We start from the raw sequence: 20,290 nt of genomic DNA on the forward strand, positions 1-20,290 counted from the left end.
ACTATGAGGAATTACAAGTTCTGGAGTAAAAGAAAAAGGGGCAGGATTAAAACGTGCAAATTGGTTCCTTTGAATTGTAAGACACGGTGTCACATGTGACTGCATGCCCACAATTTCATTTTTTGCTTCTAGCAGTGGAAGAAATCATCACAATACTATTCAAGTCTAAACTACCCAAGGTGCTAGGGAAGGCTGCCTAATGTCTACTTTGGAATTCACAGTAAGCAGAATACCACAAAGTACTACTGAAAGATTTACAGATTAGAACTGAAATTTGGACACCAGGAGATGATGGGCAAATGAGCTGGCCTGGGCTACCGAGTAAAACAACCTAAGGAGTAGTGTTTCTCAAACTATACGTGCTGAAGGACCAGCTTGAACCCCCAAATTGCACTGTCAAGAACATACTTTTGTAAAATATATTTTAAAAAATTAATTACTAAAAAAAGATCACATACTTTAATGTCACAGCAATATCAAATTGCTGTAGAAGTTTCTTGACATTCTCAATTTCTAAAATGGTCCAGAGACACTGGACAGCACTGACCTAGAGTTTTGATTTTTTAATGTCAATCTAACCTAAGATCTTGCATTTGTCTAGACGGTCTGACTCTGAGAGAGAAAATTCAGTTTTTTTCCCCCTACTCAATAATGAAAACAATCCATAAGAATTAGAGATAAAAAGTAGCACAGTCTTGTCATTAACTTATTTTAATTTTAAAATGTAAAACAATGCATTATCACACTGCCTTAGTAAATTAAAATCATCCTTTTAAATGCAAACTTCAGCATTTAAGAATTTTGATTCCTATGAAGTTGAAATTTTTGCATTATTTTGCCATTTATCTTAGAAGATAAAAGGAGATAGACATTTGAAATGGTATAGAAAATATTCATTTAACTTATACATCTATAAACTCCTGTACGTTTGTCTCTATGTTCTCAAAATCCTCCAAACGATTAATTTAGTTGATTGCTAACAGAATGAGCCTAGCGGGGCTCTCCATCTATTGTAACTTTCATTACCAAAGGAAGTAAAAGGAAATGTTTATATGCCTGGCCTAGAAACTGACTACAGTCTGATACAATTTACTATAGCCTATCAAGATAGGCTCTACACTATTGAGAGTATAATGTGACTTACAGGGTCTCTGGAACCAAATTTCCAGGATTCAAATCCACAGTTTGTGACTAACAAGCTGTAAAGTGACTTAATAAAATCCTCACTGCTTCTTGTTTATTCATCTATAAAATGGGGATAACAGCACCTATGTCCAAGGATTATTGTGCAGGATAAAGTGCATGTAAAGTGCTTGGAACACTGCCTGGCACACAGTAAGTACTAAAGAAGTATTACAATTATTTAATTCTTACATAATATGCTTTAAATCCTTCTGCATAATTGCGATTATTAACAATGAACTGGTTAAAGGAAATATGTCACATCCGTACAATGAACTACTATTCATCTGTTAAACATTATTTTAATTCTCTATTATGAAAATATATTTATTTATAATATCCTGTTGGACAAGGAGGAAAAAAAAGTAAGTTAGAAAACCATACACAGGCCAGCCCCATGGCTTAGCGGTTAGGTGCGCACGCTCTGCTGCTGGTGGCCCGGGTTCGGATCCCAGGCGTGCACCGGCGCACCGCTTCTCCGGCCATGCTGAGGCCACGTCCCATGTGCAGCAACTGGAAGGATGTGCAGCTATGACATACAACTATCTACTGGGGCTTTGGGGGAAAAAAATAAATAAATAAAATTATAAAAAAAAAGAAAATCAGATACAGTCTAATCTTATATTTAGAAAAGATGCTAATGAAGTTATGAAAAGTTGCAAATCACTGCAATACTTAAGTGGCATTTGCTGAAAGTGACTCAGTAATTTACCATTCCTCCCTACCCACTGGGAAAAAGACTTAAAATACAACTGACTATGATTCTAAAATCATAACGATAGGATAATTAAATGCTATAAATTAGGTTTTTTAAAAAATTTAGAACTGTGTATATTTAATGCATTATTCCTCCTCTACCCTGGAAAGCTAATGCTTCTTAAAATGGACTACATCTTAGGAATAAGGAAATAGAGCATTAATTTCTAATAGGTACACTGCTCCAAACTCACCCATTACCAACACCATCACTTTTAAGCAAGCTCTTGAAGTGCTCACAACTACACATATCAACACTGACAATAAATCACCTTAACCAATCACCCAAGCTTAAACAGCAGATATTAGGGACAGTATATTGAGATTATAAACACAAAAGATTCTGTATTTCTGGTATACTGAACAAGAGGTGCTTGTGGTATTGAAAGTACTCAGATGGCAGCCTGAGGTACTCCTCAAACTGTTTTAAAATTCTTCAATAAAATCAGTACTATTAATTTCATGTTTATTTGATACAGGATTTTTGTCAAGCTGATCAGTTTTAAATGATTAATTCATAATAACCATTTAAAGATAAATTTTCCTCTCAACTAATGATTTTCATTCTACCCATAGTTCAGCTTACCCTTGTCTATGATAGCCGTATTTCATTTCTCTGGATCTGAAATACACAATTACGTATTATAGACAAAATGTTTTCAAATTTGCTTTCAAAAGAAGCCTAAAAGAGTAGATCAAGTTTTCAAATTTACTAAAACCATACTACACCAATTTACCAATATAAACATTTGTCTTCATACCTGTTTATTCCATTCTATTTAGACAGCAGTACTAACAAAATTTTTAATGCCTATGTCCCACACCCTAAACTCTTTCCCTATGCTATCACTTGACACTTACAAAAGGACACCTCAATTCAGCAACCAAGTTTTACAACTATTCCCACCAATCAAATAGTGATGTACCAAGATGGCAACTCTCATGAGTTTTAACATACTAAGAGTACATTATTTACCTAATACTGAAAGACTGTGCCTTACTTTATAAAAAACAAAGATAGCCACATTAATTTAATCCCATATATATGATGCTACCTATTCAATTTATTAAAAATTATAATAAACATAATAATCAAACTAGTGCTCCAAACTTATGCTGTTCACGTGGAAGACACTATGAGATAAGACACAATAGAGGCTGCCTTGCAATAAGAGGTACAAATTCCTTCTATAGAAATGGAGAAATAAAAGGACAAATCTAGTTGTCTAAAAGACAATTCACTGTACACATTTTATTTACAGTTTTGTACACTGTCTTAATATGAATGGGACCGCTTTTCTACTTGAGCCATTTTTTAACCAAAGCAAAATAACCTAAGTAATACAAAGTGTTAAAATACAGCATAAAGATACAAAAACAGAGATACTAATTCTAATTAGGAATGTAATTATGATGTTACATTTTTTATAATCCACAATTATGTTTAGGAAATCACACAAACATAGATCACTGATTTGAATGAAATGCATAAATTTGTAGCAAAGCTTTCTAGTTACAAAAAAACAAAAAAATTACCAAAGAATGCACAAAATTAATGTTTATTCCACCTTTGTGTCATATTCCTGGATCCTTCACCAATGTTACATGAGGAAAAAAACAAAAGCAAAACAAATGAAAAACTGAAATCAGAATCACTAATGTTATCAAGTAGGGAAACAAATAAATTAAAATCTAGCAGCCATCAGCAAGAGTACAGCAAAGACAATGCTGTAAAAAGAAACAAAGAAAATTGCTAGAAAACTGTATGCATCATACTCTTTCAAACCAGCAAAATATGCTCCTGCATACAATAGAACATAAACAGAATTTTTTTCCTGTAAGGTATAGAAATGCAAGTTCTTTCTTTAATATTGTGGATGGGTAAAATGTGTTTGTAATGGTAATTCTACTAAGCTATTACAGAGTGGGCCAGGAACACATTTACAGATTCTGAGGACGATGTGTACTGTAATTCTTTGATTGGGATAGTGGACATTCTAGCCAAAATTTAAAAAAAAAAAAAAAAAAAAAAAAAATGAACACAGAAGTACAAGACAAAGGCGAATGAGACTTCTCTTATATCTTAGCAACATTTAGATGGAAATCAAATTTAAATGCAGTCCACTCTGCTTTGAAGAGGCTTTGGTTCAGCTCCCAAATCTCGATTGCTTGACGCAGTCTCCTACGAGAATACTCAGAAGGTGTCTTCTTAAACAACAAACCTATTTTTAGTGGTGGAGCCGCTCTTAGTAGCTGTGTCTGCATGGGACTGATAACCAATCACTATCTTTGGAGGAAGTCCTAACCTTTCCTTGTATACCCTCCTAGAAGAAAAAGAAGAAGAAAAACAGCCATTAATTTTTAGTCACATACACACAGACACACCAAATTCTGTATTATTCTTTATATAAAAAATACTAATAACCAGAGAGTGAAATAGGAAAAAATTGCACTCTCTTTTCCTTTTAGCAAAATTTACTCTTCATTTTCACAACAATCTTGGTTAATCACTTAACCAATATGTGAAAGTCTACTACCGTGATAATTACTAATAAACTGATAATAAAGCAGGGACAGTCCCTGGGCTCAGTGTTTACAGTATCTGATTATTTATAAACAAATAATCACAAATTCATATGAGTGGAGCTGTATCACATGCATAATTAATTTACATAAAATCAATTACATGCAAATGTCTATTTTAATTCTGTGACCTAAAATCCTACAATTATATTTTACATATAAACATAATAAACATCATATGTTACTGCACAATTACATTTACCATACCTATTACTGGCAAGCATGTACACTCAAAAATTAAACACTTTGAAGGTGATTTATGATATTTTCAGGGTAATTTAGAACATACATGATTTCTACCTTATATACTAACTCTACAACCTGATTTTCAAATAACATGTGACTCTGTTTAAGAACAAAATGTGATGGGTGCCAAAGAGGGTAAGTATAGGGGCTGTGACATTGTACAACTAGGAGGATCTAATTTCTTCTGTGAACTTAGAGAAATCTCCCCTTTAGAAGTCATGAGATCAAAGTATAACGCTAGGAGAATGAAGCACATCTGACGGCTAGGGAACCAAAGTAAGGCTGTGTAGCTGCAGCTCATAAAGAAGGAGAACATGAGAGATAAGGCTGACAAGGTAAGACTGGGGACAGATCACAGACAGCATCACAGCTCAAGCTCAAGTTAGGAATCTGGATCTTTATTCTAAAAAAAAAAAAAAAATCAGCAAAATTTCAAAAATAAGCACCAAAAAAGAAATAAAAATAAAGGGAGACACATTTTCATAGAGCTAAATTGTCCAATATGATACTAGGACTGTTTTATTTATACTCCACCCTCCTGAAGATTTCACCACCTTCCCTTGAATAAGGTATCTAAAACTAAGTTTACGATAACTAAAATTATAACATTCTCAGACTTTATTATGATACAATATATTCTCTTCAATTATACTTAACATTAAAAATGCCAGAAAGCAAGAGCACTGAGCCATGCAACTTGGAAAGGTAAAAAAAAAAAAAAAAAGTCCCTCCTTGAAAAATTAAAGTCAAATACAAATATAAAATTTACAAAATTTTCAGAGGAAAAAATTCATACTTAATTTCTTTAACTTGTTTTCTAAGAAATATGAAACCCACACAATAAGTTTTGATGCTGACAGAAAGATTAAAAATATCAACAATCAACTCCTTTCTCTTAAAGAAACCTTCTGTAGAATGAAACCTGGAAAATCCTCATACCTTTTAATCCAAAAAGGAATTATGTTCATAGAAGAATTCACATTGTTTGAAAAATCACACAAAGGGGTAAGCCAAACATTTTGTGACCTATGACCAGTACATAATTTTAACACAAAATTTAAAGTCAAATTTTACTAATTTAAATGTAGTGAAAAAATCCTAGTTAACACTGACCGATGTTTGGGGAAAAAAAGAACAGGGAATTTTTGCAAAGAATATTTACACAAAAAAAATTTAACTTACAGGTGCGTTCTAAATATGAACAAAACCAACACACTGTCACCTAAATTTCAATGAAAATTTTACATACAGTGTACACACATGCACAAAATACACATATACTATTTACCAATACTCACTGAATTATCATGAGTATTATACATTAGCACAATGATTTTAAAGAAGGAAAAAAGACTTATTTTCTCATTTGATAAATGAATAAAATGCTATATGCCAAAATGGAGTGCTCTAGTGATTATATACTCATTACTAGGAAAAAGAAATTTTACAGAAATAAAAAAAACACGTACAAGGCACACTGAAGACCAATAGAGCAGTTCAAGATTATAAAAGTGTTCATGAAAACAATACAAGGAAAATAATGATTTACAAATCCCAGTATTTCTAAAGCTATAAATAACAGTACTTCTGCTTTTAGTTATCTTAATATTTTAAAAGTACTGCAAACAACAAAACTTACCCTATATGTGTAACAGCATCTCTGTTTTCACATTCAGTAGTCCATATTGCTATCTTATCACCTTTAGCTCTAACATTAACAACAGCTCCACATACATCATCACTGTAGTCATCAAAAGATTCTCCAATAAGGCACAGCAGCTTTAAAAAAATCCAGTCTCAAATTACATTCAATAGATTATAAACAGCTTATTAAACAGCAACTCCCTCTCATATATTTGCATATATACAAAACTGAAAAATAAGTATTTAAATCAAGGGTGACTTTCTGAATGTCTAAATTATATTTATGCATATAGTTCTTTGTCCTGAGTTTTTAAAAATTCATTTGTTTGTTTCCTTGTTTAATATCAAGAACATAACAATTGTTTTAACTTTTTTTTAGCAAATTGGGCAATTGATGTCAGAGCACATATAAAATGTGAATTATTTCATTAATATTCATTTGCTCTGCTGCTGCTTATACTTGCCAAGCAAACAAACATTAATGGATAACTGAAATAGTTGTTCATAGTTAGACTAATAGCCTCTTGTTCTTGCTGTTTTTCATGAACACTTTCTAACGTTTTCTTAAAATAGTAAATATACATAAAATTTACCATTTTAACCATTTTTAAGTGTACAGTTCAGTGGCATTAAGTATATTCACAACGTTGTCCATCTCCAGAACTTCTGTCATCTTGCAAAACTGAAATGGCTTTCTAATGTGGAATTCTAAAATGGTATTTACCGATAATCTCTGCCAAAAGCAAAATTAAGTCTCTTCTTTAAAAAAAAAAAAAAATCATTCATTCAAATATTTATTGATTGCTTAATTTAATAAGTGCTAACTATAAACAAGACATTGTGCCAAGTGCTAGGGATACAAAAGAGACTAGGATTCCTGCTCCTTAAAGCTTTAGGTTTAGAAACTCTCACTATAGAAAATGCCTATTATCTCATATTTAATATATGCCTTAAGCCAAAAGTTTCAGGTTACATCATAACATACAAGCTGAATGATATCAAGCTACAATTTCATTAATCTAAAAAGTTTAGTACACAAAGCAATACTCTAAGAGGGTTGTAAACACATCACACAAAATGTGAAGTTCTATAACTTTTAAGTTAATAAAATGACCAGGATGAGCTTATTGTGGGAGGTGAGAGTCAACTGCCAATCACTTTATATTCGATTTGTAACATAGTAGGGGGTTTCACTGTACTAGTATGTAAAATATACAGGATTCACATGGTGGAGCAAAATTAATTGCTGGCCTAGATTTTCTAGATTGGGCATCCATATCTCTTCTTCAATTAAGGAAATGTAATGTAAATTAAGTTTTAGTATTCCAAAACTGCGTTATAACTTTAAAACCTTACCGTCTCTAGCCAAAAGCGATCCAGGTCACTTCGTCTCTGCTGTTTGTTCAATGTAATTAGCCATCGTCCTCCTCTTTTGTTTTTCTCATCTTCCCACATAGGCTCAATACCATCCTACGAGGTTAGAAGACACAAATATTAGACAATATTGTTACTTTAACGTAAGAGATCACTAGAAACAGCAAGCAACAACCCTGTCAACTTTTTACTTTATTCTCCATAAAACTGTTATTGATGTAGTGAGAAAAAAGCATACAAGATTTAAAGCTAGAGGCATGGGATTGCAGAATTAGAGTTCTGAGGCATTTATTAGCTATCAAACCTTGGGTTTCAATTAATTTGGAGGTTCTTAAACATTCTGAATAACAGACACCTTTGAGAAGCTACATACATTTCTATACCTAGAAAATATACGCAAAAATTATGCAATTTCAAAGAATTAATGAATGCCCCACCCCCTAGCATCTGACAAAATCCATTTATGAATATCTCAAGGATGCACTCACCCCAGGTTAAGAACTCCTGACAAACTCTGGACTTCAGTCTACTCAAATATATAAAGAGATTGGATGGATGATCAAAGCTCTTTTCAAAATCAATCACATTATGTGCCCAGAGAGTGGGACTCTCACTTAATTTCAATTATTTATACTAAAATAGTGCAAAATATATTTATGCTAAAGCCTAGTAAAGCTACTTTAATTATTCTCCAAGCATCAGAGCATTAACTATTCCTAAGTTTGTGGCAAGACTTCTTAATGAATCCCTGAATGGTCCAATCTTATAATAAACATATGAAATCTCCAATTAAGCATACCTTAAAAAGTGAGTAGTCACAGCCAGGCATTAAATTACTAGACAACTGGATATGGTTGTACAGGCTAGGTAAAAGAAAAGAACAATTATAAACATAGAATATATAATGCAGAGTTTAGGTGCTTACATATACATTTAGAGAATATGATAAAAATAAACAAGATAAAAGTTCATGCATTTCTCTGGAGTCAATTTCTGAAATGGACCAAACAGATCTTAAGGATGGTCAGTTCAAAAATCAACATCTGATGATTTTCAAGAAAATATTTTTAGGGCCGGCCCGGTGGCTTAGCGGTTAAGTGCACGCGCTCCGCTGCTGGCGGCCGGGTTCGGATCCCGGGCGTGCACCGACGCACCGCTTCTCCGGCCATGCTGAGGCCGCGTCCCACATGCAGCAACTAGAAGGATGTGCAGCTATGACATACAACTATCTGCTGGGGCTTTGGGGGGAAAAAATAAATAAATAAAATCTTTAAAAAAAAAAAAAAAAAGAAAATATTTTTAATGATTTTATTCTGACAAAAATATATTTTGATATATTAGTTAACTCAATGCATAAGAAACTGAGAATAGAGGTATGAGGTAACTTTAAGTAGGTGAAAGAATTTATGAGGCTAATGAACAGTTTTAAACCCACAAAAAGACAAATCAAGAGAAAGCAAGACAAACTTCCTGACCATCAGATTGCATGACTGAAATAAGCCAACATTATTATCCTTGAAGGTCTCCAAGAGTAGAATAGACCAGTGGTTCCCAAATACCACAGATGGTTATTTGGCGAGCTTTTAAGAAAAAAACAGTTCCAGGCCCTACTCTTTGGGATTTTAATCCATTATATATGGGAAAGGACCCTGGAACCTGTATTTCTAAGCTATTTCCTAAATATCAATGTAACAGAATAACATTTGGGATGATGCAGATACTCAGTGGCCTGACGGCAGAAGACTAGAATCATTTGATCTCCTGACGGTCTCTTACAGCAACATTGTTATAAAATTGGCAACAGAGTAGGAATGCTTTGCCTGTCTCCAATATTAGATGCAGAAATCATGATCTTAGCTATGTCTACAGACTATGCGTGATGCTATTATCCTTAGTCAGATTCTCTTGGTGCTATTTTAATCCAGTCTAGGAATACTTCTAGCAGAGTTTTAAGAGTCTGGCACCCTTTGGATCACATTTCACAGAATAACATACAAATCCAATTTGGGTGAGACAGCATAAGACTGAATACAGCTTATTAGTTGTGGAGTCACTCTACCCAATGGTCATTCTTCCTAAGCTACATTATCACTGATAGGTTCCACTAGGCAACAAAAGAGGACTGGATACTAACAGTAACTACAGAATTAGCACCATCACTTTTATAAAATTAATAGTGTAGAAGTGATCTTCTTCAGTGGCATTCAAGGTAGAAAAGAGCAATGTTTCTTTTGTTGTTTCCTTTCTCCTTATGGTGCTCCAAGGTCTCAACAGTAAGTTTATAATGAGAATTTGTAATGATACCTTTAAACAGAATCCTAACAGTACAGACAGATTGGATAAATCCAAAAGGACTCAATGGTTGTTTACCACTAAATTTGCCAGAAAAAAAAAGAAATTAAGAAGTGACTTAGATATTTACAGAAAGCTGAAGGATTCCTTCACATGTCTAAATTATGGTATAAAATTCCACTATGCAATGACACTGCTTACACATAACTAGAGTGTGGGGGCATGTTCTAATCAGAGGCCCACTTGGAAACACAGTTATGTAAACTGGGGAAAGCCCAACAAACTAGATAAATGCAAATCTGAATCAGCAGGGGAAATGGTTCAAGACTCTTGCTCCTCTTCCTCCTCAGGAGACTGGAGACTTTGTATGTTTAGAGGCCTCCTGAATAAATACAACTCAAGAAGAAAAACACTCATGTTTTGATAAAGGGAAAAACAGAATAACCCTAGTGTAACTAGACAACTAGACCTAAGAATTACTTAGGAGGCTTAAGTATAGTTCTATTACTCTAAAAAACTGCTGTCAATAAAAAGTGACTACTCAAAGTGGCTAGCTCACAATTTACAGTTTTCCCTAATTATTCTATCTTTTTTTTTTTTTTTCAGTGATTCAAATTCATACTGAATGCCTATTATGGGCAAAGCATTGGAAATAAGACAAAAGAATACTGTTTCTGCTCTGGAGGAAGTATACATGTATGAATTTTCTGACCACAATCTATTCTTTTGTGTGGGCAGAATGCACTCAGGGGGCTACATTAAAACATAAGAGCAGCATAACTGATTCAGTATATATTATGATCCAAAAAAATACTAGATGTAAAAATTAGAATATTTAGATAATTGCTAGGTAATTTACAGCTCTTAAAATTGTTTTAACAAGTTTTATCTTTCATGTTCTCAAATAGTTTCTCCATATATATTTTTCAAGTAAATGACATACTAAATTAACTTGTTTTTTAGAGAATCAATATTCCAAAAATTGAGAAAGACTTCACAATTTTAAATTTTATTTTCAAGTCATGCAAAGGTTTTTGACCCCCAAATCTTAACTTTTTGCTAAATCTGAAACAAAATCTCAAAAGATATTTCAATTATTCTTCTTGAAGTTGATCAGAAAGTATAATGAAATTAAAAACTATCATCACAGATACTGTCCTTCTTGGACAAACCCTGAATTTGGAGCACTTCAGCTTCTGAAATCTCAGAATCCCTATCACAGGAAATCCCAGATGCTACAGTGATAAGAATTTGCAGAAACAGGGACCTAACAAAGCTCTGGAATACCGAAGCCTGGGACAAATATATCGAGGCACCAGAAAGGGGACAAGTTCCAACAAGTTGTCAAAAGTTCTAGGGGCAATAAAGGATTCTCAAGCGAAGGATATCTCAGGCCAAGGAACAGAGAATATGCAGGGCTAAAGGATGACAAGAGTGAAGCTTTCTAAAACTGATAAGGAATAATCACCAATTCAAACAGTTGTGAGGAGATGGACAAAAAGGTAGTTCCATAGATGAATATTTATTAACTGTTTCACTTTCCTCTTCATTTTGTGATGTGACTTAAAATGAAAAATTATACAACTACTAAAACAAACACCCTAAAATGAATGGTTACTTACGCCCAAAAGTCTTCAACAGTATCAAACTTAGAGATCAGCCGAAGGTTTGCTTGCCAAGTTTTGCTTTTATCATTTTTAAAAAACCAGAGTGCCCATCTAAAAATAAAAATTCAGTGTCAAAAAAATGGCAGTTTTACATTCATGTTCATAGCAGTATTATTCACAATAGCCAAAAAGGGGAAGCATACCAAGTGTCCATTGAAAGAGGAATGGATAAACAAAACGTGATATAAACATACAATGGAATATTTATCAGCCTTAAAAAGGAAGGAAATTCTGACACTTGCTACAACATGGATGAACTGCAAGGACATTATGTTAAGGGAAATAAGCCAAAAAAGACAAATACTCTATGATTCCATTGTATGAGGTACCTAGAGTAATCAAATACATAAGACAGAAAGTAGAACAGTGGTTACCAGAGGCTAGAGGGAAAGGGAATGGGAGTTGTTGTTTGATGGGTATAGAGTTTTAGTTTTACAAGATGAAAAGAGTTCTGCTGGAGACTGGTTGCACAACAATGTGGATGTACTTAACACTACTGAACTGTACACTTAAAAATGGTTAAGATGGTAAACTTTATGTCACGTGTATTTTACCAAAATTAAAAATAAATAAAAATTTCAAAACGGTAGTTGTTATTACAGTGGCAAATAACGAGTAGTCTTCTCTATTTCTTTCATTTAGAAAGTATGTTATTTTCTGTCTACTACATAACAGATTCTCTGCTATACTTAGAGACCCACTGAGGCTCATTCCCTCAAGGAAATTCACAGAAATGTAGTACACAGACAATTACAGTGTGCTAAGTGCTATGATAGAGATAGTCAAACACCGTTACTTAAGAAAAACAGAGCAGAAGCACTTAACCAGAAAGGAAAGTGGGGAATAGGGAAGCTGAATTTTCAAAGAAACAAACAAGCATTCGCCAAGAGGGAGAAATGGGAGTGCTAGGAAGGGAGGAAACTATGAAATGTGATTCTCTATTTACTCAAACACACAAATGAGAAAATAACAAAATAAAAGGATTCATTGAGTAATGATACCATATATATGTTCTGAAATAATGTATACCAGTTTCTATATATCTGTATATACTTCTGTTAAAAAAGCTTTACTCTAATACCTTGAAGATAAACTCATGTCACATCAAAGTTAGACTTCAATGTTACCATCCCAAGATGATTCATCTTTAGTAGAATTATAGTCTCTGAATTACTATACCAAAGGTAACTCAAATGGAAATTTCATTTTCTCATTGATAAAAATGTCATCTGAAGACAGGTTTCCAAATGACATATTTTCCTAACTCTATGATTAATATTTGATAAGCTCAGACATAAAAATGAGATGCATTTCAATACCCACTTGATAATCTGTTATTTGCCAACCCAAGAGCAAAAAAAAAAAAAGCAAAGGCAGAAAGCTATTAAACACATACACACAAAGTCAAGTACTGTACTCTGGATTTCTAAAATTCAGTCCTTTGAAAAATTAAAAATAGAACTACCATATGATCCAGCAATTCCACTTCTGTGTATTTATCCAAAGAAAATGAAAACACTAACTCAAAAAGATATATGCACCCTCATGTTCACTGTAGCATTATTTACAATAGCCAAGATATGGAAACAACCTAAGCGTCCCTCAAAGGATGAATGGATAAAGAAAATGTAGTGTGTGGGTGTGTGTCTATACACACACACAATGGATTATTCAGCCACCAAGAAGGAAATCTTGCCATTTGCAACAACGTGAATAACTTTGAGGGCATTATGCTTAGTGAAATAAGTCAGAGAAAGACAAACACTGCATGATCTCACTGATATGTAGATTCTTAAAAAAATGAGCTCACAGAACAGACTGGCGGTTGCCAGAGATGGAGGGGCGGGGTGGGGGGTATGTGCCTGAAATGCATGAAGGGGATCAAAAGGTACAAATTTCCAAACTCACAGTTATAAAATAAATAACTAATGTACAGCATGGTGACTGTAGTTAATAATACTATATTGCATATTTGAAAGGTGTTAAGAGAGTAGATCTTAAAATTCTCACTACAAGTGAAAAAATTTTGGTAACTACGCATGGTGACGGATGTTAACTAGACATTGTGGTGATCATTTTGCAATATATACAAATATCAAATCATTATATTGTATACCTGAAACTAATATAATGTTATATGTCAATTATACCTCAATTAAAAAAATAATAATAAAATTAATTAAGTCTTTCTTTTTTACTGCATTCAGCCATTAAACATATAAAGATTTACCCTAAGAAAATAACTGGATGACTAGGCAAAAAATGTTTGTATAAGAATGTTTCTAATTTTGGAAAATTTGGAAACATCTTAAGTGCCTATTGACGAGATTATTTAAATCGCAGTTCTCCAAGTGTGGTTTGCAGAACCTAGGGAACCCTGAGACCGTCTGAGGAGCTCTGATGAGTAGAAACTATTTTCATAATAATACTAAGAAATTACTTTATTTTTCACTGTGTGTGTTGACATTTGCACGAATGGTGCAAAAGCAATGGTGGGTAAATGTGCTGATGCCTTAGCAAGAATCATACAGTGGCCCCAAAATGTACTCAGTAGTCAATCTATCCTTTATTATCACCAATTCTGACAGTAGCAACAATATCAGTTCAGTTAAGAATGCAATTGATAAGGCAGTAAAAATTACTGGTTTCATTAAGTTTCAATCTGTGTACGTCTTTTTCATATTTTGCACAAAAAACACTTCTACTGTATACCAAAATACAATGCTTAGACAACAGAATTGTGAGGTGAAGTAGCCACATTTTTCTTGGAACATCATTTTTACTTTAAAGAATAGCTGATAGGGCTGGCCCATGGCTTGGCGGTTAAGCACTCGCGCTCCGCTGCTGGCGGCCTGGGTTCGGATCCCGGGCACGCACCGACGCACCGCTTCTCTGGCCATGCTGAGGCCGCGTCCCACATACAGCAACTAGAAGGCTGTGCAACTATGACATACGACTATCTACTGGGGCTTTGGGAGAAAAAATAAATAAATTAATTAATTTTAAAAAAAAAGAATAGCTGATAAACCATGGTTATTTCTTGAAAAAATGAACAGAGTGAGCCTGTTGCTTAAAATTTGAGCTTTCAGGAGAAAATCAGAATTTTGGAAAGCCTGCATGTGCCACTGTGAGTGTGACAACTTATTAAAACATAAAGACATTTCTGATGAGTTTAGCAGTGATATTAATGAATATTATTGTTTTGATACTGTATAATGAAAAGTGCCAATATATGGAAGATATGTATAACTCACTGAACCAATATTTTCCAAATGACCAGTAGTGTTGCAAAATCACGCATGGGTAAAAGATCCATTCCAAATGCAAACAGACAGGGATTTTAATGTACAGGGTAGGAAAGGTTCTTGGATATGGTTTCAGATTCCACATTGCAACTAACCTATAAGAAACCTAGTATCATAGAAGAATATCTGTAAATTATTTTAAAAGGCTATTAAAAATTCTCTTCCCTTTTCCAACCATGTACCTATCTGAGGTGATATTTTCTTCCTATATTTTCTCTGAAACAACTTATCTCCACAGACCAAATGCAGAGGCATCTATGAAAATCCAGAGCCGGCCCCGTGGCTTAGTGGTTAAGTGTGGGCGCTGTGCTACTGGCGGCCCGGGTTTGGACGCTGGGCGCGCACGGACGCACCGCTTCTCCAGCCACGCTGAGGCCGCGTCCCACATACAGTAACTAGAAGGATGTGCAACTATGGCATAGAACTATCTGCTGGGGCTTTGGGGGGCAAAAAAAAAAAAAAAAAACAATGGAGGAGGATTGGCAATAGATGTTAGCTCAGAGCTGGTCTTCCTCAGCAAAAAGAGGAGGATTAGCATGAATGTCAGCTCAGGGCTGATCCTCCTCAAAAAAAAAAAAAAGAAAGAAAATCCAGCTGACTTCTAAGTCAAGCACTTACAGAGATTTACAAAAATGCAAAAATGCTATTCTTCCCACTATATATTTTTTATTTTGAATAACATTTTTCTCATAAAAAATATTTATGTTAACATGAAATGGATTTTTTTAAATGTAAATATAATTTTATATTTTCTCAGGTTTATTTTCTAATTTCGGAAAGGGATAAAAATCTACATAACCAAAGCTCTGTGGGAGTCCTCAATAATTTTTAAGAGTGTAAAGGCATCGTGAGACCAAAAGTTTGAGAACTGCTGATTTAAACAGAATAAAATAGGGGCCAGCCTGGTGGCGCAGCAGTTAGGTGCATGCACTCTGCTTCGGCGGCCCGGGGTTCGCCGGTTAGGATCCCAGGCATGCACCGACCTGCCGCTTGTCAAGCCATGCTGTGGTGGCGTCCCATATAAAGTATAAGAAGATGGGCACGGATGTTAGCTCAGGGCTGATCTTCCTCACAAAAAATAAGTGAATAAATAAATAAAATAAAATAAAATACATCCATACAACAGACTACTATGCAGCTATTAAATAGGATAATTGTGTGGGTAAAGTTTTCCAAAGACTGACATGAAACCCAGAAGCCATGGAGGAAAGGTGATATTCAAATATAAGAAAATCAAAAACCTCTAAAAATACATTTAATTTTAATTCCACATACAATGTTAAAAGACAAATGATTTGGATAACTCATTTTCTACTTAACCCCCCTCTTGAATGGGCTAGCATCCCTAATATACAATGCTTGGAAATAAACTTGAAAAGATAACCCAAAAGCAAAAAATAGACAAAAGAACTGAACAGACCGTCCACAGATAAAAACATAAATGATCAATACTATAGGAAATTGTTTTGAAACTTCAATAAAAGAAATGCAAATTTAAAAGGATAAGACATTGTTTTCACAAATCAGACTAGGACCAATCCAACCGGCAATAATTAAAAACAGTGATGGTACCAGTTGCCAAGGATGTAGAAACTAGGAACTCTTAAATGGTTAAGAGTCTAAGGTGATGAAGGATAATTTGGCAGTACCTATAAAGGTTGTTAAAAGGTAGCCTTTAGCCTACGAAATCTAAAATTTTACCCTATAAATATATTCACATAGTACACAAAAACATACAAGGATGCATACACTACAGCACTGTTTGTAAATAGAAAAAAAATCTGTATATCCATTAATGTAAGCCTGATACAACACTATAGAAAATACTATATAAAATGACTATATATTCATTTAATATAAGGCAGTAGTTTAAAATATTGAGGCAAAATCTCACATACAAACAAAACAAGTCAATAGTATGGCTACTTGTATTAAAAAAAAGTATATATATGCAAATTGAAAAGTTCTGGAAGAATACAAACCAAATTTAACACTGACTACTCCATGGAGCAGAGAAAAGTAAAATGAGGAGGAAAGCAGAGAACTTCTACTTTATAGACTTGTGCCCTGCTGATTTCATCTTTCTTACAGTTATTATAGGTTCTTTTTTAAGAAAGTAAATTCTGCAATATTTATGAAAAGTATAATAATAGGGAAACTACCAAAATGTGAACCATAAAGCATGTTAGAATATTTTCTGAATGATATTTATTATTTTACACAAGAAGTAGAATTTATAAGAAATTGAAATCCTCAGAGATTCCTTTTTAGGATTTAATCAGTCTGTTTACTGATGAGGACACTTTTCAGGAATCTCTCAGATTTCATTCAAGCTGTGAGGGACATATGCTTTGATTACTTCTCCCCACAATAATAGCAACACCAAGAACTGTGTTCACAGACAGCTAGAAGGCATACAGAGTTAGCTTTTTATAAGATATCACTGAAAAGATGAAAAAATACTCTACGGGTTTTGGTGCTACTGTTTGTTAAGTAGAACTATATGAAATTGTTGCTAATCAATTACTCAACTTAATACCTTTGGTACAATGCTTTTCTGAGGAAAGATTTTATCCTTTATGGACTATTCGACTTTTGATATCTCACTCACTAGCTGACAATCCCCATTATCTAAAAAACTGATTTGTTCCTCACTGGAGGATATGTGGAACCACAGTTCTCCTATGAAAACACTACATAAAACATGTTAGGACTTTTATTTCAGTAGGTCTACCATGATAATGAAGAAACGATAAAAAAATATTCAGGCCACAAAGGGAAAAATATATTTTTCAGATAAATGAAACTAAATTATAGACAGGCTTGTGGGATCTTTAAAGTAAATGGAGTAAAAAGGTCGAGGGTGGGGAGGGATGGACAAATGAAAGGAATTGAAATACTTAAATATTCTCAGAAGTTAATTCCAATTTACTTTCTTCCAGATTCTTACAATGTTTCTGAGCTGCCATTTTCTTCCCACCATCAGCTCTCAATCAATTCATGTTAATTTTCATTACATAAAATAGACAATTAAGTAAAAACACAAACATACGGGGAAGGGATAGGGTGAAGCTGGGAAAAACCATTTAATGAACTACTACTCAACCACTACACTCTAACTAGGAAAACTTAACTCATCTTAACCCCTTCTCTTTTCCTCTCCTACCTTGTCTTAAATACAAACCAACCAACCTCCAGACTCCACACCTCCTAAGCTCTCTCTCTTTTCTTCTTCACAGCTCAACTTCAAATTGCCTATTCTTGCTCTATACATTCACTCTTCAAATTACTGAATCTTTTTCCATCTTCTGCACTCTACTCTACTTCTGCATTTCTCCTATGTTAGCAAGGACTTTCTTACCGTTTGTCTTTTTGAGACTTTTTCTTGTTCAACTGAATGGATATTTGACCTTTTTGTAGCAGATATGCTGTTGACCACCTTGTCTTTGACACAAACCATCTGCCAGTTTTCCATGACCACCACTTTGTCTCAGTTTATATAGTTTATACGTCTGTACCTTTTGTAGGCACTCTCCCTCAAAAAAATCCCCTATACACTGGTATCCCAAGCCTCTGTCCTGAGTCAAGTTCACCTCTTAAAAGAACTCATTTACTACTGTGATTTCAGTTACCACCAATTACCAATTACTGATCAATTTCAAGCCAATCTCTCAACCAGTTCTCCTTTCTGAGCTCAAGACTCACACATAAAACTTCTTGATGGACATGGTCATCCAAGTAAAAATGGAATCCTCAACCTAATATATCTAAAAAGACTCATCTAACCTTTCCATGCAAACCTGTCCTATTCGCCATTTACCCTGTTGCCTAAGTCAGAAAACCTATGTGTCAGAAAGCTTACCTGTTTTGTAAAGGATGTTTAATATAGTGTTCTGGGTTAGCAACCTCCTGATTAGATTCTGTTTTCTCTTCTTCTGTAGGCGGGGGATTAGCAGTAGGGGTGGTTTCCTAGTGGGAAATAATAAAATACTATTTAAAATTTCTTAACACATCTATGACAGCAATACTCTAAAAAAACTTGAACCAACATTGCTGATATTATCTTTTTAAGAAAAAGGAATTATAGCAGAAGCATTTCATAAAATAGACCACAGACCAACCTCTAAGAGAAGCACAAACTCTCCATTAAGAGCAAAGTGTTTCTTCAACAATACGAAAAGATTTATGCACGCCTATGTTCACCGCAGCTTTATTGACAATAGCTAGACAAGCAACCCAAGTGCCCATCAAGGATGAATGGATAAAGAAGACGTGTATATATATATGGAATACTCCTCAGCCATAAAAAAAAAAAAGACAAAATCATGCCATTTGCCACAACATGGATGGACCTTGAGGGTATTACACTAAGCGAAATAAGTCAGACAGGGAAAGACAAACACCGTATGATTTCACTTATATGTGGAAGATAAACACATGGATAAGGAGAACAGATTAATGGTTACCAGAGGGGAAGGGGGTGGAGGGAGGGCGAAAGGGGTGAAGGGGCATATGTGTATGGTGAGGGATAAAAACTGGACTATTGGTGGTGAACACGATGCCATCTATACAGAAACTGAAATATAATAACGTATACCTGAAACTTACACAACATTAAAAGTAAATATGACCTCAATAAAATAAACAAAACACAATATATTGTAATAGATTGACTGTAGAAGCAGATGTGGAAATCCAACTGTCTTCTATTAAGTAGCTATTAAATTTGTAAAAGTGTAAAAAAAAAAAAAGAGAGCAAAGTGTTTCTTAAATTTAAAAATATAACAATAGGGGCCAGCCCAGTGGCGCAAGCGGTTAAGTGCGCGCGCTCCGCTGCGGCGGCCCGGGGTTCACTGGTTCGGATCCCGGGCGCGCACCGACGCACTGCTTGGCAAGCCATGCTGTGGCGGCGGTCCCATATAAAGTGGAGGAAGATGGGCACAGATGTTAGCCCAGGGCCGTCTTCCTCAGCAAAAAAAGAGGAGGATTGGCGGATGTTAGCACAGGGCTGATCTCCTCACAAAAAAAAAAAAACAAAAAACAATAATATCATATATATTTATCTTTTACTTACACATTTTAATATCAGAAAGATTGTAGAGACATGAAACAAAGCTGGAAAAATCAGTCTCTTTCTTAACATACCGTCATACTAAAGTATTGTGTATGGTACTGGGGGGGGAGTACAACTAAAGATTGGCGAGTGTAATAACTATACTATGATGACAAAAAAAAAGCTTT

At 34.4% G+C, this 20,290-nt stretch overlaps 1 protein-coding gene across 2 annotated transcripts in view; it reads right to left on the reverse strand.

Annotated features, from left to right (window-relative positions):
* Positions 1 to 3,170: 3,170 nt before the first annotated feature.
* Positions 3,171 to 20,290, reverse strand: part of EIF4E (eukaryotic translation initiation factor 4E) — a 40,407-nt gene continuing 23,287 nt past the window's right edge. For both annotated transcript variants that reach the window (XM_058547552.1, XM_058547551.1), the window contains exons 2-7: positions 18,912 to 19,018; positions 11,700 to 11,795; positions 8,585 to 8,648; positions 7,768 to 7,881; positions 6,407 to 6,546; positions 3,171 to 4,262 (exon numbers count right to left, since the gene is read on the reverse strand). In XM_058547552.1, coding sequence (XP_058403535.1) covers positions 4,148 to 4,262; positions 6,407 to 6,546; positions 7,768 to 7,881; positions 8,585 to 8,648; positions 11,700 to 11,795; positions 18,912 to 19,018 — 636 coding nt within the window. In that variant the 3' untranslated portion in view covers positions 3,171 to 4,147. The remainder of the gene's footprint in view (positions 4,263 to 6,406; positions 6,547 to 7,767; positions 7,882 to 8,584; positions 8,649 to 11,699; positions 11,796 to 18,911; positions 19,019 to 20,290) is intronic.

The sequence above is a fragment of the Diceros bicornis genome, chromosome 8 (genome assembly GCF_020826845.1).
Source record: "Diceros bicornis minor isolate mBicDic1 chromosome 8, mDicBic1.mat.cur, whole genome shotgun sequence".
Lineage (NCBI taxonomy): Eukaryota > Metazoa > Chordata > Mammalia > Perissodactyla > Rhinocerotidae > Diceros > Diceros bicornis.